The 21,554-nt window shown below is 37.3% G+C and overlaps 3 protein-coding genes across 4 annotated transcripts in view; all 3 read right to left on the reverse strand.

Moving 5' to 3' along the window:
- Nucleotides 1-3,107: 3,107 nt before the first annotated feature.
- On the reverse strand, nt 3,108-12,063 carry LOC107749703 (RING finger protein 212B-like). Its single transcript, XM_016564848.1, is given in 14 exon segments — nt 3,108-3,154; nt 3,157-3,266; nt 3,358-3,415; nt 5,258-5,312; nt 5,411-5,450; nt 5,836-5,917; nt 8,478-8,518; nt 9,886-9,945; nt 9,999-10,081; nt 10,454-10,505; nt 10,593-10,672; nt 10,798-10,859; nt 11,164-11,215; nt 12,022-12,063. Coding segments are annotated over 14 exon segments (864 nt in total).
- LOC107749712 (transmembrane emp24 domain-containing protein 11-like) lies at nt 12,033-14,645 on the reverse strand. The gene is made up of 5 exons (XM_016564855.1): nt 14,454-14,645; nt 12,891-12,982; nt 12,683-12,808; nt 12,451-12,597; nt 12,033-12,282 (listed from the first exon to the last, which is right to left on the reverse strand). Exons 1-5 carry the CDS (start codon nt 14,599-14,601, stop codon nt 12,133-12,135), a joined length of 663 nt encoding a protein of 220 aa, XP_016420341.1. The 5' UTR covers nt 14,602-14,645; the 3' UTR covers nt 12,033-12,132.
- A 459-nt stretch (nt 14,646-15,104) lies between these two features.
- The window catches only part of LOC107749713 (spondin-2-like), a 9,333-nt gene continuing 2,883 nt past the window's right edge, over nt 15,105-21,554 (reverse strand). The window contains exons 1-6 of one of the 2 annotated variants that reach the window (XM_016564856.1): nt 20,652-20,981; nt 19,802-20,034; nt 18,702-18,925; nt 17,948-18,139; nt 17,274-17,457; nt 15,105-15,715 (exon numbers count right to left, since the gene is read on the reverse strand). In XM_016564856.1, coding sequence (XP_016420342.1) covers nt 15,537-15,715; nt 17,274-17,457; nt 17,948-18,139; nt 18,702-18,925; nt 19,802-20,027 — 1,005 coding nt within the window. In that variant the 5' untranslated portion in view covers nt 20,028-20,034; nt 20,652-20,981 and the 3' untranslated portion in view covers nt 15,105-15,536. Of the gene's footprint in view, nt 15,716-17,273; nt 17,458-17,947; nt 18,140-18,701; nt 18,926-19,801; nt 20,035-20,651; nt 20,982-21,554 lie in introns of those variants that run through there. The other variant, XM_016564857.1, reaches the window with a different exon arrangement.

Genomic DNA, 21,554 nt, shown 5'->3' on the forward strand with positions numbered 1-21,554 from the left:
TACATTAATGATATCTGCCTTGTTCTGTTCTGTTAACCCTAGTGGGGTTATTATTGCTGCTCTCCCTGCTCATTCATGACAGGCTGCATGGACGGGCAGGGAGTTTTTTGCCCAGAACAGAACCATACCGCCAAACCAAACGTTATGCCAAGTATCTATCATTTTGACGATAGTGGTCCTGACAGAATAATAAGCTAAGTAAAAGATTCTTCTTGTTCAATTGTCACACTGGAAAAGAAACGCTGAGCACAATAAGACACTGCACATTGTGCTAAACTATTCACAGAACATTCACATAATCTGCACAATATGCATAAAGTACTGCAAAAAATAGTATGCATAGCACTATGGTAGTTTGCTATTCCAAACTTAGTGAGTCTTTTCCACACTGTCCCTCACATTCACTGTCGGCTTCATTCTAATGTTGAAATGACACAACTGCATGTCTTTTAATGAAGCGCATAATGCATCCTCAACATCTGTACTACACAATTAAGCTACTGTTCAATCATGCCACCACTTTACCAAAGTTCATAAGCCAAACATGTAACCAGGCATTCAATTACAGCCATTTCAGGGCAAGCTATAGTTAGCCATTTGAAACGTTATGCCCGACCACTGCTTGATTTGTGGTGATGCAATGAAATGCACAAAGCCACCACCATTTCAGTCACCTTGAAAACTGACTATCCCAGGTTTAGCGCTATATTAGCTGTGTACAATTGTATTTGTTGAAAATCTGCACAGTTTCAGTCCCAGAGATGGAGTTGGGGAGCGGTGAGCCCTCATGATGCATATGGACGGCTAATGAGTTCCAGGTGTGTGTGCCAATATCTCACATGAACCTATTATAACATACTGCACTTCATACGCACGGCACCTTAAGCTCCCCTACTGAAACCAAACACGCCACTTTAATAAGCAAGGCAAGCCTAATTGAGTTCTATCTTCATTATTTTTTGACTTTATCAAACTGTTGAAGGGCCTGTGCTCACCGGTACAGTTTTTATTTTTTCTTTAGTTTCTTTTGCATTCCAAAGAGGTGAGCAGCCTGGAAACTTAACTGCCTCCAACAAGTTTTTTTTTTCCTTGTAGTAATTGTGGGAAGTGATTATTGTAAACACACACACACTCACTCACAGTACCCCATACGAAAGTACACCACCACATCAGGAGAAAACAGCAACCAGATGTGCTTTTAGCAGAATGACCAGAGGAAACACTGACTATTAAAGGTAGAGTGAGAAGAAGTGTAATATGAAGGGATGCGTAGTGCACAGCAAATCACTAGAACATTTCACATTTACTGTATGCACCATATGCAGCATGCACCATATATGTGTGTGTATGTAGGTCCATATATAATATAATTCCTATATATATAATAGAATCCCTGTTGTTCAAACTTAAAAAGGAACAATAGGGACATTTGTATTAAAAGCACGATTTATACATTTAGCATAAGAAACTACGTAACTGTTATTATGCAATTACTTAGTCACCTGCCATTGCGGTTTAAAAAACATTTGTTTAATATATCTTAATATCCTGTCCCCTTGAGACATTCACCTCCTAAACGAATCAAAGACGAACTTTTAAGGAGCTGTACTCAGCGTAATTGTGCCATCTTTCTCAGCAGCTTGTGTAACATGGCAGATATGACACTGGAACAATCTCTGCTGTCTTTTGATCAGTCAAGGCCCTCAAGGTATAACCGTCTCTTCTTTCACTTCACACTTTACGCTGTCACAGCTCTTCAGATTCACTTCAGATTCAAGTGTCCATCTGCTCTGCAGCCACTAGATTTATAAGGATTGTTTTTTTAGACAATATAAAATATTTGGAGTACCTGGAGGCGTTTGACATTTGAAGGTCCTGGAACTCATTTAGCACTTGCGGTTTTCCATAAGTAATAAGAGCTCTGGGACTGCAGCAGGAAGGAGCGCTGCGACTGTAAATATTCCTCATTTACTTGCTCCTCTTTGGGCATTATGGCTAGTTTTCCAAATGTTACATTAGATTAGCCTACACACTGGCTGTGAGTGACCAACATTAGTGCTGTTTGCCAAGTCAAGCATTACTATTACTATTGTTCAAACGTGTAGCTGAGGGTTTGTTCAAATATTTAAAGGGATCGTTCACCCAGAAATGAAAATTCTGTCATTTACTTACCCTCATGTCGTTCCAAACCTGTATGACTTTTTTTTTCTCTCTCTTTTTAACAATGAAAGTTGGTTTAGTCCATTGTTGTTTTGGATGCCATTTACCTTTTTATTCACATATGGCAAAATATTTTGAATATATATATATAGAGACCTACTGCATTAGCAGCGAGTTTTGAGCAGGCCTTCAGTTAGCCCACCTTCCAAACCCCAGCTGATTTGTTTGGATGAACCCAAGATTTGATTAGATGACTCTCACAACTTCATCTTTGATGACATACCAAGATAACAAACAAGAAACAACAGAAAAACCCCAAACAAACTCAAACCACATTATCAGATGCATCATTTTAATCAATGTGAACAAGGTTTGAACACCTCAGTACAATGGCATCAGTGTGTTGTTAGAGGAGAAACATGCTGCAGAGAGCGTTTTGGATGTGATTAACAGCACATGCTGCTAACACAATGCGAGTCATGCGCAATATGGCATATTAAAATTCCCACTCACAAACTGTTCAACAAGGGTCTGTGATTTTTTTTTATTTATTTTTTTGTCTGATGAAGAGCCTGCGTTGCGTGCTCGAAACGTCACATATGCTATGCGACAGTCTTTTTAAAAAATAAATTTTTTGATACTTTTGGAGCTTTGGTGTTGCCGACTTTACATCTAAAATATTGCTACCATACATTTATGGAAACAAGAGCACAGATGTTCACTATTCATTGAGAGGCAGCGTTAATGCATTGCGGCATCATAAGAGAGTCAGTTACAGGTCAGCGCTGCAGTGTGTTCATTGCTTGACTACAGGCCTGGATGGTGATTACATTAATAGGCCTGATGCCTTTTGCCTAAAAGTATCTGGTAAAAATAGCACAGCTTTGTGACATATAAAAATATTTTGAGATGTGATTATCCGTATTGCTTTTGGACCGGAGTGTATGTCATGGCGGGCGTCCCAGGGAGGACACAGAGCCGTATTTGCACACAGTTTGAACACAGGCGTTTCCCATGGTGACTCTCTGCGGTAGGCCACATTATGGGATGGAGTTATCACCGGCTCCCGTAGACCACTGGAGAATTCCCTACTGCGAGAGATACTTCTCGAGTTACTCTGGGCATCCATAGTAAGATAGAATAGTTTTCCAAGATACAAGACAGTGGAGTCATTCTTTAGTGGAAGAAATACCTGACAGCGGTGCTGAATGGCTACCCATAGTGCTCTGACTTGATGCTCTGTGAGGAACTGTACCTAAATGGAAGAGACCATTCACTGCAGAACGAAGTATACAGCCAGATTGTATAAATGGATTGTTGATATCATTGAGAAATGAGTGCTGCTTTGACATGTCAAAAGCACTATCTACTCTTTTGAGAGGAATCCAAAAATAAAAATTTAATTAAATGGTGGCTGATATATTTGCCACTGGAAAAATGTAATTAGTATTATCAAAACCAATTGCTTTTTAATGAAAGTCTGTAAAACTGTAAATACAGTGTTTTAGCTTTTTATTAATTGGATTTAAGTATAGTTCAATCATGACAACTCTCGGAAGATTTTAGCATGGTGATGGATATGACAAAGTTAATGTATTTGGTCTTGGAGGAATAGATCTGCTACGCTGCTGCTGAATTGCTGCTGCCGTTGGCTATTGCTGTAGTTGTAGATTATTGCTGCTGCTGCAAGCAAGTACAGGAACTTGCTACTGCCAATGCATATGGCGATACGGTGCATGAGTATTTAAGACATACTGCTGCTGCACAAACAGCATATAAAATAACCCCGTAGCTGATCTATACAGGTGGAACTGGGGAAGGTGGAGGGTTTCAGAGAACTCGCGTTGCAGGAAAAGAGAAAGCGCGGTGCAGGAAATCTCAAGTGAATGCTAGCCAGCCATATAAATGCAAGGCAGTAAGCTCATTGGCTGCATATGCAGCATGAACCAATCAGCTGTGCCAAGTCGTTTAACTCTCTGAATATCATCGGTTACGTTAACAACCCGTCAGCCTGCGCCATCTAGAGTTTCATGACTGAACTATATACATATGCCCATTATTTCACATGAAACAATCAGCACAAAATGTGAGGAAAAATAAAACCTGTCTGTATATGATACTGTTCACACAAGATGTGCTCTCTAATACTGTCTGCTCTATTTTGTAATTGTTGGTCTATATAAATATGCCTCAGACAAACATCTTCGGTTATTGTTTTATACTGTTTTTTTTTTTTAAGATTTTATTTCTCTGCATTAACTACAGTGAGTATTTGTATACATTCATATAGAAATACTCACTCTAGTTATTGCAGAGAAAATTGTTTGATATATTTTAGACCTTTCCAACTAATGGCCTAAAACAATAGTACCCGATTAGTGTGTTTTAATCTCTTATGATTGATAATTAAATGAAACAGCAATAATTATATTATGGTGAGATCAGGGTTATTATATTTTTGAATTTAGATTTTAGATTTTTTATGTATTTTTTATTACAGTTCGTTGTTAGTTTAAGTTTTTTTTTTCTTTTTTTTTTTCTAGTTTCTGACTATTTTGTTTTGATTTTAGTTTTTGTATTTAATATTTAGTATTTTAGGTTCATTTTTTAGCACAGTCTAGTGCCATCTTTTAAAGTTTATTGCAGGCTGAATGTAAAGGCCTGCATTAAACCTTAATTTCAGGTTTTATAATATTCTATTATAATATTTCTCGTACTAAAATAATTTGTTGCAATTATTACTTTTCAGCTAGTTTTGAAGGATGAACATATATTTTACTAGGGTTTCAGTTTTAATTTTTATTTCAGTTAATGAAAATGTCGTTGTTAATAATAATACTAGGTCTGATTGCTATATGCATTGTAAAGTCTTTTTATATGACTATTTTGAGTGAAGTTAGTAGTTTTTAATTCATTAGCTAATAATTTTTGTTGAAAGGGATCAAATGTAAATAGTGAAAGTAATTGATATTGAATTAGCCACAACAAGCTTGGTCCAGGATATCCATAACATTGCAGTTCAGGTAACTGAAAACCAAAACCAGCCATGATGAGTATCTGAAATTAGAATAACAGTGGATCTCTAGTGCTGACAAACCTATGCGGCAGTCCTTTGGTGAGCTTCTAAGACAAATTCTATTCAGGACATCTGGCTAGATGGAAAAACAGAAGTATATATCACGACAGGGTTGTGTATACTCAACAGTAAATGACACAAGGATAAGTATACAGAAAAATAAAGGAAGTTTACTGTGTGAGTGTGCCCCCTTCTGTTGATTATGCTATCAGCTCTGAGAAAGAACAACCAAACAAATGTTACAATCACAAGCAAGTCATTCAGTGATTAAAGCACAGACTATTCTGAGAAAACAGACACGAGAGATAATATTTCATAGACTTTCATAAGGGATGCTAATGGTTTTTCAAAGAAACCATCAAACGCAGTCGACTGGAATGTAATTAAATAAGGTATACATTTCTCTGTCATGTCAGTTTTGTTCTGTACAGTTGATTATGAAACAGTTTAGTATTACTGAATCAAATATAAAAATAAAGAATTATGAAACAGTGAAATGTGAAACTACAGGACTTTTTACAAGTTGTTCTAAAGGTTTACTTACACACTAGAACTTAGTTTAAACCTTCTTTAGAGATGAAAGCTGATCATATACTCACAGGCTAGCAGAGGACAAGGATCGTGACATTGAGAGTGGGGAAGAATAGGGAATTTTTGTCACCGGGGAAACTGGGACCATACCTGTCAACCCTACCGTTTTTCCCGGGATTCTCCCGTATTTTACCATTCTATCCCGCTATCATCCCGTTTAAATATTTTCCTGTATTTCTCCTGTATTTTTAATCTTTCTATAAAAAAATTTTAAAAATCCCACTAGGCGTATTTTATATGTTTGCTACATTCGCTTCCGGTCAAACTCCCGTAATTTGTATGGGCCAACCTCATTATATGAATAATCACGACAACAAATTCCAAGGTTGTCCAGTTGGCAGATCTTGTATGAAACGCATCTTTCTCACACGATCGACGCATACAATTGTTAACCCATTTGTCCAATCAAACAATGATCACTGGTAGAAATGGGAGGAGAAGACTCAGGTGGTGCAGTGAAAAAAACTAAATATGTAAATGAATGTTTACATTTATAATGAGATTATATAGCTTACACTTCAAAAGGCAATTTAATTGATTAAATATGAGCGCTGCAAGTTTCAAAGTCAGGTGCTGCGCTGTTTTGTTTACTGCGGTTATGGGAGAAATGGTTACTGGCGAAAAGCGCCACCTGCTGGCACAGAATGAATTTGCATTTTTCAATAAGCTCTTCTGCTCTTTATTTTTAGACCAAAGCCAAAAACGACCCTTATGTTTACGCAGAAAAGACGCAGTTGTAAATGTGAACTGGTGGATCGACAAGAAAATAATGAATTAATAAAACTCTAAAGATATCCTACACTAAGATATATTTATGTTACTAAATGAATATAATTGTTTGATAATAATTGTTTAAATAAAAATAATATAATATAATATAAAAATGTTAACTTTTGACTCCGCCCCCCCCCTCTTTTGATAAGAATGGGCTCTCCCTCTCTCTCTGAGCCTGCTTCTGCATGTATTCAGGTCAGTGTTTCTTTGTCCGGTCTCGTCAACATGTACGAGTTTCTTATGCCTGCCTGCTGTGGATTACCTTATGTGGATAATATTAAAGACTTTTACTTTCATCTTCGTGCGAGTTCATTCTACACAAAACCGTGACAGTGATATTACTGGTTTAGTTTATCATATATACATATTTTGTAGTTTATTTGATAGGGACAGTGTCCAAGTGCACCAAATCCTTCTCTGATAAGAACCAGAAAATGCTTTTCATCGCATTATAATCAGATATATCTTTCCACCTGTAGTCCCTAATGGCCTAAACCTATGTTTAGTTTGTTTTTAGGAAGGCTACAACTTTACTGTTCAACATATTGTTTCAGAAATGCAAACAATTAAATATTACCCCTAACCAGGCCCGTAACCAGCTATGAGGCCACCGAGGTCCAGACCTCTGTGAATGTGCTTGTAAACAAAAACATTTTATTCTAGCTTCATGCATTATTTTTTTAAACACTTGAATTTGGATAAGTTTCATAAATAAAAAATCCAGAAATAAACAACATTTTGAACAAAAAGCTGAAAAAAGACTATTAATTGGATTCAGAATGATAATCAAAACGTAGATAAAGTCGATCAACGTCCCAAAGCTTGACAGTCATTATTACCTCTTCATTGGTCGACATTTTATTCCATAATGTTACATAGTTTTGATACTGTTTTATGTCTGATGATCGTGTTAGAATACATGTGGAAGCATCTGTTGTTTCGGTTTCTTCTTCACTTGTGTTTTTTGGAAATTCTGTACAGAAGATGTGTACTAGCGCCCTCTACAGTATAACAATGAAAACACGGATTCTAGGAGCACAATTATAGCTGAAATATATTTAGACTTTTTCTAAGTACAAGTCAAGTATACTTAAATGTCATTTTAATATATTTCTGAGAAGTACATAAAGCCCATTTCTGAGAAGTACATAAAAAGTAGACTAAAAGTATACTTTCCTATTTTTAGTTTAAAAGTAGTATACTAATAGCACACTTGAATAAACTTCTTTTTCGTAAGGGATGCTGGAGCTTTATTCATGTTTGCAGTGTTGAACTGCCTTTAGCAGCCTCCCTTCGCTCTTTCTCTCCTTTTTTGCGAAGGCATTATTATTATTTTTTGTCTACAAAGTGTGTCAACAACAGCGAATTTTGTGTTATTTATATTAGATATGATCGGGTACAATAATTTGATTAGACATTCTAATTCTAAGAACGTGGATATTTTGTTGTTATCACTTTTAAAAGACCGAGAGCAAATCATTACCGACAGAAATACAAAAACAAACTACCAAATTACTAATTCAGCTAATCATCCATTAACTGTAATGTGGATTGTAATGCATCTACCCGTTAATGCAACGACATTGGGAACTGTGGTCTCCACTCCAGAGAGCAGCACACAGATCGTGAGAAATGCTGCGGAGCGGGCGGGGAAACACGGAGCGGATTACCGGAATCAGCGGATCTTTAGCGGAGCGGGAACAGACCGCTTTGAGCGGGGGAGGGCGGGGGAATGGTGAGAGGGGCAACTCAGCTGATGAGGGCAAAGGGGCAGTGGCTCTAGCCACCGGGCCACCCCCCTGTGCACTGCCCTGCCTTACAGCACTAAAGAGAGCTAAAAACAAGCTAAAACGCACCTTGTCTCTGACTTGCTGACTGTAGGTTAAATCTCGGTTGGACTGTAATGCCAGTCTTGAACTGGAATGTTTTCAATGACAAGTGTTACATTAATAAAGTACATGTTTACAGTGTTCTCTTCTTCAGATCCTCTGTTCCTACATCCATACAGCATTACATGTTGTCAGAAGAATACATGCCCCATTTACAATGCATATAAAAAGCATTCGCTGCCTTTGAATTTTTTTATTTTTATTTGAATATATTTTAAAATGTAATTCATTCAGTAAAGCTCAACTTTCAGAGTCATTACTCCAGTCTTCAGCGTCACATGATTCTTCAGAAATCATTCTAATATACTGATTTGCTGCTCAAGAAACATTTCTAATCACAACCGGTTGTGCTGCTTAATGTTTTTCAGGATTCTATGATGAATAAAAAGTTCATAACAGCAGTATTTATTTGAAGTAGAAATCTTTTGTAAAGATGTTATAAATGTCTTTACTATTGTTATTGATCAATTTAATGCATCCTTTCTGAATAAAAGTATTAAAGAAATAATCCAACCAAAAATGAAAATTTGCTGAAAATTTACTTTCCCCCAGGCCATCCAAGAGATGAGATGTTTTTTTTTTTTTTTATACAATACAATAATTGTGTCAAAGCAGCTTTACGGTGTCAAACAGGAAATAGTTTGTCATGCAAGTGGACAATAACAAAGAGTCATTTTTCCAGCTAAAGACAGTTCATTGATGATTCAGTGATGCCATCGTTCAGCTCTCTTCATCAGTACATATTTGGAGTAATTTAGCATTACATCTGCTAAGAGCAAGTGATGTACAGTAATGCTAAATTTTTTCCAAATCTGCAATGATGAAGAAACAGACTCATCTACATCTTGAATGGCCTGATGGTGAGTCAATTTTCAGTCATTTTCATTTTTGGGTGAACTACTGCTTTAATGCATTTCAATAAGTTAGTAAGTAAATAAATAAACAGTAGTGAATGTTTGCCATGAAGCTGTGGGGATGCTTCTCTGCATCAGGCCCTGAAAGGTTGGTAAAATTATGTTAAAATACAGAAAAACCTGCAGCCAAGACAACTGCAGATTTGGGAGAACATTTGTTTTCAGTGACCCCACAGCTACAGAAGAGTGGCTTAAAGACAGCTGGAGTCAGAGTCCAGCTCTCAGTCCAACTGAGCATTTATGGGTTGACTTGACAAAGGCTGTCCACCCGTGATCTCCATGCAAACTAACTGAGATTAAGCAATTCTGCCAAGAAGAATGAAAAATGACACTAGAAAATTACACTAGACACATACAGTAGTTTCCACATATACTAAAGACTGGACGTGGACTGCCAAAGGTGCATCTACTCTAATCCTCTGTGGTTTGATTCTTGTTAGACACAAAAATGTCCAAATTTCCATAGATCATATTGACATACCTTTGATTTTGAACAGTCATCTCTAACTTTGATATGTAGGCATTCTGTTCTGAAAGTTTCCTGCACAAATTAGAAAACAACAGAAATGAGGCAAAAATACAAAAAGAAATGACTGCGCTAATGCAGTACTCATGCATCTGGACATCTTCTGCATCTCTTGTTGCATTTTCAGGCCATCCTCCTTCATTCTCTCAATCTGTTTTATTCAACATTAATTTGATTTTGTTAAAATGTTTCTTACCTTGTGCATGTTAGTTAACGGGGTCATATGATGCGATTAAAATTTTTCCTTTCTCTTTGGAGTGTTACAAGCTCTTGGTTCATAAAGAAGATCTGTAAAGTTGCAAAGACTAAAGTCTCAAATCCAAAGAGATATTCTTTATAAAAGTTAAGAGTCAGCCACGCCTACCTAAAACGGCTCGTTCTAACACGCCCCCACATATCTACATCACTATCTGGGAAGATTTGCATAACGCCGCCCAAATATTCACGCAAAGAAAGAAGGCGTAACCGCATCTACCATATCCAAGTATCAGAGCTAGTCATGTTAAGGACAGGATGCTCTCACCTTGTGCTGATAGTGGGCCAATAAACTTTTCTGGTGTCTGGCCTGGAATTGTGAAACATGCAGAGCATAATAAATATGTCTTTATGCCATAAGTTCATGATTAACATAGCTGCATTCAACTCATTCATTTATGTATAGGATTACCTTGCTTGTCTCTGAGAAGTACTTGACTGCAACTGAACTGATATCTGAGAAAAGCTCTCGAACCTCTGAGCTGCTCTATGAGAACAATACACAGATTAGTGGCACAGTTCATTCAAATGAATCATCATCAAAACACACACACACACACACACACACACACACACACACACACACACACACACACATCTTTTGTATCTTACGTTATCAGACAGTGGGGAGATCTGACACTTTGCTTTGCAAATGAGGCATACGCCCTGCTTTCCTAAAGGGGAAAACAAAGACACCTCTCTGTAAAACTATATTACTTCCAGCAGAGGCCAGTATATCCACACTCTCACTATATGTAAAGTGCTCACTATATGTAAAAATTCATGCTCTCACTATATGTAAAGACAGCACCATTATACCATTTTGAAATCTGAATATATAATTTAAATATAATGTTAATGTAAAATTATAATTTCATATATAATTTATAATGTTAATACTAATTATAATTATGTATAATATAATAGGTTATTATAAATAATATATATCACCATATGCCAGTCAAATGCTGTATGCACCTGTTATTGCCAGAACCCTCTCTAGACTGCTCACACGGTTTTGAAACACAGCCTATGTGTTATTAAGATCACACATATCATTTCAAAGCAAACCGATCAATCTCGAGTGCTTAATTAATTCATTTTAAAGCACTGGGTTTAAAATATCTACTGTTTTCTCACTTGTGAAGGAAGAATGATTGACTTAGAAATGTGAAAATCAAAAAGATAAACCGATTAAATGTACATCAAACGGGGGTAAAAAATAAAGGTGGATGTAGGCCTATAGCGTTTGAGCCAAATATACAAAATAATGTAAAAGAATGTCCCTGACGACTTCACGAAAGTTCTGTGATCACTAAATCTCTCAAATTACACACCTGTGTCTTTTTTACACGCTATCCAGATTTATACCAGTCGTGTGTACACTAAATTGCAGGTTTAGGCTACTAGTTATCATATAAATAATTAGCAGATTTTCGGATGCTTTTTGAAACGACAACGTCACGTTTACGAAATCGCGCACTCCTCCGAAAAAGAGCAATGGTGACCGTAGTTTCCGCCAAAATACTGCGACGATCCTAAATCATAATGAATTAAATATTTACTGTTAAGTCAATCAATCAAACAAACAACATTTATATTTCTGTTACTGTATCTTCTTTTTTGATGGCGGTGTTGATAGTTTTATATTAATAAACGTAGTTAAAAGGCTTGATATGTTAGTGGAAACTAAATTAAATATGTAGATTTTGTAAAATAAATATTCGTGGTTGAACACACTGTTAGAGTGGAATAAAACACAAAGAGAAGAATCTATAGGTATTTAATAAGTATTATGGATTTATTAAAATCACTTCAGTTATGAAACATTCTCACTGCAGGGTAAATGCTCAGATGTTTATGCTCAGATGAAGTCATTTAGACTTCAACATTATGCTTCAAACAATGTTACAGTTGTCCAGACACACAGTTAGTCATTTCGTAAAGCTAAACCAACTTCTTTTCGATGAGAAAGTTTTTGAGGTTTTTCATTTGCCAGATTCCAACAGAGAGGAGTATTGATGTCTGAATAATGGCCCACCGCAAAACGTTTCCATTTGTTTCCTCACTCATTTGGCGAAACTTCTCCTCACGTTCCTGGTTGCAGTAAAATAAACACATACAAATTGCACATAATCACCAGAGAGTGAGTACCCCTTGGAAAACGTGGACAGATGACACTCGGTCTGGTTCTTATTCTGATCCTGGCAAGCAATTAATATGGTAACATTTTGTTGTCAGGCCATCCTGCCTGTGTTTGCTTACCCTTTGGAAATTTTGCTGCCTGCTAATGTAACGCATCTGGTCAATGAGATGTTGCAAGTTGTACTCCATTGCTTTCATAGTGTCCTTTGCCTTCGCAGCATTAGGATCAATGGCATGCTCGCCCATCTGGACATCTAAATGCACTTTCTGTACATAAAGAGAATAGTAAAAGCACAACTATATCTGACATTTTAAAATTCAACATATGAGGCCACAGCATTTCACAACTCACCAAACGATCTCCAGCAAACACAGAGAACCTGGTGGAGTTGGACTGCATGCACAAGAAATGTTGACCCGAAGCATGGGAGGTAACGGTGAATTTTCCATATCTTCCAAAGCGTTTTAACAAGACCACCTGCATATGACAGAACACATCACAGGAATTGTTGCAGGTGGTTACAGTTCAGAGTTTATTTGAAGAGTTGAATGCTTCAGACCGCATGGTCAGGGTCTCTCACAGTCACGGTTAAACCAAGGTGTTGGATATTGGCCTTCTTATTTTCATCCCAGTGCTCTAGCAGAAAGACGCCTGAAGGGAGAAACCAATAGTCAATGATACTATAGTCCTTATTACAACATTTTTACAGTACGTTAGGACCAGTGTAGCTACTTTCTATGTGCAGTGCACTACAGTACCTTTACTCCATGACCCACAAAACTGAATTCCTATTGATACATGTTCAAATCTTGCTGGAATAAAGAGTTAAATGGATCATTCACCACATGAAAATGAAATTTCTGTTATTTTGTGAGGTCTGTGTTTTTACTCCACAAAATGTAGTTTCCATAACCATTATATTCCAGTCCCTTTTAATTCTAGATGTCATGGTACGACATATTTTAATTACTTATGATAATGCACTTTTTACCTGAATTATTATTTTTTTAAATAAACAAATTGACAATATTTTTGTACCACTATTTTGGTCAGATCTCTGATCCGTTTAGTAGATATAAGCCCCTAAATAGTCTCTGACTTGGCTGTTGTACACTGTAAAAAATGACCGTGAATTTAATGGTAAAAGACTGTAAAAATGCTACAGTAAAAACCTGTTAAATGGTTAACGGTAAATTCCCCTTCTATATACGGTGAAAAACTGTATTGGACATTACATGTAATTTTACGGTAGTATACCGTTTTTGAAAGTGAAAAAGACCGTATAATTTACAGTGAATAACCGTAAATTGACATTCCCAGAATTCCCTGCATTACATTTCAAATTTGATGTTTTTTTTGTTGAAATAACTATGTTTCTTCTTAGTTTTTTCTTATCAGTTTTGTATATTAGGGTTGTGTGTTACACCTAATGTTGTTAAATGAATGTGTATTGCATTATTTCAGTTTCGTGTGTGTCACCATGATGGTGTTTGGTGTTTGTGTGAATGAAACTGTGCACCTTCTATATATGTTATTATTTAAAAGCTGCTTGTGATGGGCTTTGGTTCATCGTGTGTATCTCATTACCCCCTGCTTTTGGTGGTTATCAGTGTATTACAAGGTACAAAACAGATTTCAGTATATCAATAGGTTGGTATATTAACATTATATCAGTTAATGAAATTATGGTATTTAACTGTAAATTTAAGATAAAACTGTAAAACCTAAAATGTTGCTACCGTATTTTTTACGGTACAATTCCGGCAACCACAGCTGCCGTTTTTTTTACCGTCAATTTTACGGATTTTTTTTTTACAGTGTAGTCTTGATAAGAGTGGGCCAAATGTATCACACCAATTATCGAAAACGTTTGCCTCCAGAATTTATCTTGATGTTTGGACCACAAACAAACAAAAGCCCAAACATAAAGTCAACAATAAAGGTTCTACACATATTAAAAGTAGGATTATATTTTCAAATTGTATATTAAATCACCTGTTAGTGGGAGCAGTATATAAGGAGAAGTGTTCCGGGCCCATTCAGGATCAAATAACTGATTCGTCTTGTGTAATAGAGCAAATATGTATAGCATTGTATAACAGCACAATTCATCTTCACTGACCTGACACAAGTGTGTCCTCTGGAATCTCCTCAATGATACACTTTTCCTCCTGTTCCCCTAAATCAAAATACATCGCAGGAGCCAAAATGACAAAACTGGCTAGCAGCAGGCCTGTCAGCCTCACATTCATTACTGTAAAACAATTCATTTTTAAGGTAAGAAAGTTACAAGTAACAATAACACGACACTAGTAAAGCTTTATGTGCCCAGCAGGCTTAGTGTGAGAAATCTTCAGCTGCTGTTTGTAGAGTCACGTTTAAACAAGGTAATCAGAAAGTAATGATAAGACTAGGGAGAAACCTAAATATGTTGATAGAAATAGTCAACCTATTACCTGTCTTGCTTTGTTAAGAAATATAGTACAGTCCAGCCCAAAAACTATTTAGACACCGTGTCACACTTGAAAATGTTGTGCATTAGAAAACAAAATATCAAACCAAATGTCATTTATTAGAAAGACATCACAGTTTTCGAGCCAAATATTTCACAAAAAGGTATCTTTTAGAAAAGTATAATACATTTTCACACAAGCATGAAAAAGAAACTTGTTTTATTTATTTGTATGTACAACTTTATATACAGTTTTGCAATTAATGTACAGATATCATCCACTGATGCAGCATATTTTGAGGAGAACAGAGTATTTTTTACTGAAGATGTTTATCTCGACTACTGAGCTTGATCATGTCAATGGTGAGTTTGTTTTTCCACCAGAGAGCACCAGACTCCATGAACAGTGCATGAGGACAGTGTGCGACACTTACAGCAAACTCAGCCTATAAACTCCTGCTATTAGAGCAAATATTGCTGTATTGAAAGTATTTTTGACATCTGCAGTTCCTCATATTTTACTCTCAAATGTGATACACTTACTGAGAATTTACTTTGGGTACTTCAGTCTTCTTTTTAACTTGGGGTATGTTGCCTAGCCTGTTCATTACCACATTTAAGCTTGTTAGCTCACCCGCAACATCATAGCTTTAAAAGAACAAAGTCATTCCCTTTACAATGTCTCATTTTAAAGCTGTTAACCAGTAGATTCTTCCCTGTGGATGAGGTATGGATGGTAGGTCCTCTTTATTTTCACACACAGTTGTCAGGGATACAGAGCTTCTTTTCCTCTAGGGGTGGGCAGGCAGCCCCATTGTTTGCAGGATGCATGTGAATATAGCGGGTTCTGTGTTTTACCCCTTTCTCACCACACTGACCCTTACAAAGACCCCAAGGTGACCAGACAGACACCTCACAGTCCAGAGGGGTATCTGTAGAAAAAGAGATGTTGATTAGTACTAATAATTTGAGGAGAACTGGGAACAAATAATTGTAGTTGTTAATAATAATTGTAGTTCATTAAAATAAAATCACCCAATCAAAACTTGTTTTGGTGCACTATTCCTTTAAAAAGTGAAGTGACAGTGACCTGTAGCCAAGTATGGTGTCCCATACTCGAAATTTGTGCTCTGCATTTGTCCCATCCAAGTGCACACACACAGCAGTGAGTAGTGAACACACACACAGAGCAGTGGGCAGCCATTTTTGCTGCGGCACCCGGGGAGCAGTTGGGAGTTTGGTGCCTTGCTGTACATTCACTCCCCCCACCTACAATCTACCGAGACTTGAACCCGCAACCTTTGGGTTACAAGTCCATCTCTCTAACAATTAGGCCATGACAGCCCCCAAATAGTTATTAGCCCAATTAAATGGGGCTAATAAGGTTTAGCAACTTGATCTCAAGAAAACATAACTAGTTTATGTTTTTTGACAAATTGGTGGCAAATTCATATGAATTTGTACTATTTGAGTCGTGTGAAAATGAAAAGAAAAAAAAAACAAGCAAGAAGCATGATCCAACCAGTTTGTATGAAAACGTATGAATGACAATTGTACTAATTCAAATGAGTTTGTCACCAATTTGCCAAAACTTTCATTAAAATTGCCATGAAAATGTTTCGGGCTAAGCATTTATATTCATATTATTTGTAAAACATTTGGTAACACTTTATTTCGATAGTCCACTTTAGACATTCTATTAACAGTAAGTATCTTTGCAACTACATGTCAACTAGCAGTAATTAGAGTATTAGTAGACTGTCTGCTTAATATCTTCTAACACTTTCTTTGTCAACTTATTCTACTAACCCTAAACCTACCCTAAGTCTACTCTGAGAGTTAGTAGACATGTAGTTGCAAATTAATGAGAATTAGTTGACATGTAGTTGACATGTAGTTACAAAGTTACTTATAGTTAGTTAGTAGAATGTCTAAAGTGGACTATCGAAATAAAGTGTAACCAAATATTTATATTATTTGTGAAGTATAAAAAAAAAAGGAAAGTTGCCTAAATGCTAAATCACTTTAATTTAGCATTTAATTTAATGTTTTATGATAAATTAAAGTTTAGGGCTGAAATAATTGCTTCTCATCCTGAACCTGCATAGAGAGATCTCTTGGTTCACCGATGCTTTCCAGAAATCCTGACCTTGTAAAAAGGTTGATATCTATCACAGACTTGTGTACAAGTAGGAAAACACATGACAAACACTTCCTGAGTTCTGAGTGGCAGAAAACTTTTAAACGGGTTGGCCTCCATTATCGTGTTTGCAGTTTGTTGTGTTGGTTACCATGGGAGTGGATAAACCTTTCTACAGCCCGCAATTTAATCACCACAAGTTCTCTCTACGGATTTGTAGTGTTTCCCTTGAAAACGGAATACATGCATTTAAGATTCAAATGCAAGTATATCATGAATAAGTTCTGTATGAGGAGACAATGCCAGACCATTACAGCATAATTTTTTTACAAACAATTCCCAATGCTTACTTATGAGAGACCCATCTATTTCATTCCCACTTGGAATCTGATTGGACTGGGTCGGCTGAATGGGTAAGCTGAAGATCTGGTTGTTCTTGATCTTTGTTAGGGAGACTTTAGCTATTGGGGGGAGATGCTTCAGTCTGGGATAGTAGAAGGAGTTTGCAGGGTGACTTGGGAATGATGCGATTATCTGTTGAGAGAAGACATATCTGTAACAAGATCTGTAATAAGACCTCCATCCCTGCAGAAAAATGTCGGTTAGGTGGTCCGGTTTGCTGGTTTTAGGAGGCATTTTGACCACTGACAAACTGAACCAGCTTAAACCAGCAAACCACCTTATGCTGGTTTAAGTGTTTGTTTGTTTGTTTTTTCTCAGCAGTGACTGGTTCCCTAAGTAGGCAAACTGCTGAAAAAAATACATCTTAAACTTGCTTAAGATTGTTTACTGGTCTCCTCTGGCCTCCAAGTCTGGTCAAGCTGAATTTTGAAAACTTTTCAATTGGTGAGGCTGGGAAACCTGCTGGTTGCCCAGTTAAACACCAGCTTGGCCAGGCTGGGAGAACAGCTTGACCCAAAAAGAAAGACCAGCAAACCAGCTCATTCTGGTCAAAGAAGCATTGTTTCATGGAAAACATTATAAATATATATGACTTGTAGGGTTATCTGCTTTTAGACATTACCTGAGTGATCTTGTCTTGAGGAATGGTCTCAAAATTTGGTGAAGAGAAGGTGAAACCACTATCTGTGCCGGCATCGTAGGGGTAGAGATCTAGGCTTATGTTTTCTATCCAGTTATCACCCTCGCACAAGTTTAGACTGTCTATTCCAACAAACCAGTCAGGACTTGGCACAATGCGGACAATGAAGGACAGCTGCAAAACAAGAAGACCATTAGTGTTCTGTTCCACTCTGGTTCTAGCTTGCTCATTAGCTAGTATGAGTTGCTGGCTGGTTTTCATTAGGAAAGTTTTATTATTTACAATTCTCTCTATAATATTTTATATGGAATGCCTGGGAGGCCAGTGAAGTATGTGCATGTAGAGAGCCAGTTCCAGAAGAATGCTTTGGACACAGTATGGAAGTGTCCACATCTTCTGACTGAAAACATCTGTGTTTTTTTATTTAAAAACTACTGGGAAAAAAAACAGCTTAAACCAGCCAATGGTCATTTGCTGGTCTTACTGTAGATGGTCAAAGATGGTCTAGTCTGTATCTCAGTATTGCCAAATAAGAGTTTAGTTGGTTGATCTGGTCAGCCTCGGGGTGTTTCAGCCTGACCAGCTAACCGAAAACCCTTCTAATTGGATTTGATATTCATTTGAGTAAAATATAGCTGCATAATATGCATATAAATACGTCATATGCAGGGCCATGATTTGGTGCTGAAGAAAGGTTCAGACTTTTCCTTGCTTTAACCTACTGCAGTGTACTTACTAAGGAGTGTCTTGCATAGACTTCAAATTCTGTGGTTGCCTGACCGGTTCCTCCAACCACAGCTGGCGCTGAAAAGAGGCCATAGACGCTCTGGATCCGTTCCCCAGCTGCCTCCACTTCCTTTATCAGGGTCCAAGCCTCTGCTCTCTCAGAGAACTCTCTCACTCCATTACTGGCGTACTCGTTCCTTTGCCAGATGTGATAGTCTGAGCTGTGAGTTACTCCTAAAATGAAAATTATATTTATTTTCGATGTGTACTTCTACTTCAGTGCATATCATGCTGCCCAAGCTCTGCCATCATTGTCTTGCTCAGACCCATAGGAACAGAGTGTGAGTTATACAGTGGCTTGTGAGGGGTTGACTTTATTTTATAGGAAATTTTTAGACAAAAATCTTGAGCAACCCAGATTATTTTGGGCATCCCTAAAGCACAGTTTAACACTGCCAACTATCAGTGTTACTGTATTTTTATATACTTTTGTGATAATATACAAAAATCTATAAGAACGTTTTAAATAATGATTTTTATTATCCATATTAGCCATAATCCAATAACGATCAGCAAGCAGCCATGCAAAAAAAAAATACGCACATTGGCTAATAATTTATAAAACATTGTTAAAACTTTAAAAACATCAATGTTTTTACTGGCATTTATGGTTTCATGAACATTTGACATCCATGAAAACTTTCCACTGCACTAAAGTTCTCCAGATTATCAAAATGTTCTTTACACTAAGAAGAAAAAATTGTTCTTTTAAGAACTGTTCCCTGAAAGGTTTTTGGGGGAACCAAAAATGGTTCTTCTATGCCATCACTGTGGAAACCCCCTTTTTGAACCTTTATGTTACGTTTGTATATCACAGGGCTGTCCAAACTCGGTCCTGGAGGGCCGGTGTCCTGCAGAGTTTCACCTAACCTTTGTTTTGACTTCCTTTGGAGGGGTTAATCATAGTTACTGGGTCAAACCCCCTCAATAGGAACAATGTGAAAGGATTGGGTGAACAGACCCAAAAAGGGGTGCAGCAAATGTTAAACATTTTTACAAGAATAATGGTTACTACTACCCTGTTCTTACTCATAAGATCAGCCCACTCACCAATGATGGGGGACCACTGAGCAGGTGGCCTGTACAGAGGGTAGTGTTTGGGGAAGGCAGTCTGAGTCCACTGGCCGGTAAACGTCAGTCTGTACTTGGCTGCGGACGGCGCCATGCACACGCGGTCCACGTCGACCGGCATTGCAGGGACTCCACTCAGCAGGGCCAGAGTCCCGGTAAGCCACTGCAGCCAGCAGTTCACTTTCAAAGATGTCATCTTTTCCATGCTGGTTCTGTGAGGGAACAATAAACTGTTTTACCAGGCATGTGGATGCATGCCATAACCAGGTTTGAAAGCTTTGAATCACACCTTCCTTACTAAACTGACAATGGTAAAACAGTTGAATTAAAGACTTTACATAAGCTCCTGGGTGAGTGATTTGGTATAACTGTGTCATACACTGACTAAGAAGGAAAGAATGTAGGTCAGGATAACCAAATTCACTCTCTGTGTTTCCAGGCACTCTTACATGCAATATTCAGCAAAAGAGGGATTGACAATGAAATTGCATACTTTGTTGAAATTGGTTAAGCGATACTCAATATAGTATTTTTTATATATATATATATATATATATATATATATTTAAATCACTATATTAGCATAAACTGTTGCATTAATTTATATTATTATTATCCAACTGCATGCACCATGCACGATAATTAATTTAGTCATTATATTCAAAATATTCAAAATTAATTTAGTATGCATTCACAGTAGTAGTGTGTTTAAATATTACCTTTAAATGCATATGCCCTAAAAAAAAGGATTCGAATTGATCAAAATTAAGCAGAAGCCATTCAACATTGTGCAGCATGAATAAAACATATAGTTAAAGAAAGCACTTACAGGGTTTGCAGAGACAGATGAGGTTTTCTGCAGAAAAGTTGAGTGGAGGTCACCTGTGCCCAGGCATTCAGAGGAAGACTGCAAGATCACTGTGTGTCTTCCAGCTATTTATGCGTTTCCAGCGGTCCCCAAAGTCTAACAATATCAATAACCTCCTGACCCCTCCCAGATGTAGTATCGAGCTCTCCACGCTCTACAATTCCATATGGGATTTCCCCTTTTGGTCTCAGCAAACGAGTCACAGCCTGAATCAAGATTCACACTTTTTTTCCTCTCCCTACCAGAGATGCATAGAGAAAGCAGCATTATATGACGCTCCTGAGGGTTTTGTAGTCAGTTGAGGAGGTAGTATTATGGGGTTGGTTGATTGTGGAAACAGGCTTGGCTGGTGGATCAGCAGTGTGGAGGCACCCAGTAAGCCGAAAGCTAACAGATCCCGCCTGCAGCCCGTAATTGCTTCCACATGCTCACGTTTTGCCCCTCACCCTTCTCAAATTCTCTCCAGTTTCTTGACACTTAATTTGCTGAGAGCTGTTTGGATGTGGTTTTCTGCAAATCGGTTCCATTTCTGAGAGCTTACTTTAAGGGTTTTTTAATATCCCTCCGTTGTAAATCAGGCTTTGGCCCAACTGGATTGCGACATCTAATGTGTTTGACATGTGTTTTATGCCTGTCTCAATCTGGGGTCAGTTTCTGTCAACCATCCCTCATTGTTCATTTGAGTTGTCTCACATGTCACTCCATTTGGTCACAATGGACTAACTGAAATATTAATAGAAACTACAGAAAGTGTGTAAAAATGAGCTTGGATTGATCACACAAATGTATAACTCTAAGGAAGTAATAAATATATGAGAGTATCTTAAAATGGCCAAAATGTAGGTCATCATTTGCAAAAAAAAA

This window comes from Sinocyclocheilus rhinocerous, unplaced genomic scaffold (assembly GCF_001515625.1).
Source record: "Sinocyclocheilus rhinocerous isolate Xijiao unplaced genomic scaffold, SAMN03320098_v1.1 scaffold2938, whole genome shotgun sequence".
Lineage (NCBI taxonomy): Eukaryota > Metazoa > Chordata > Actinopteri > Cypriniformes > Cyprinidae > Sinocyclocheilus > Sinocyclocheilus rhinocerous.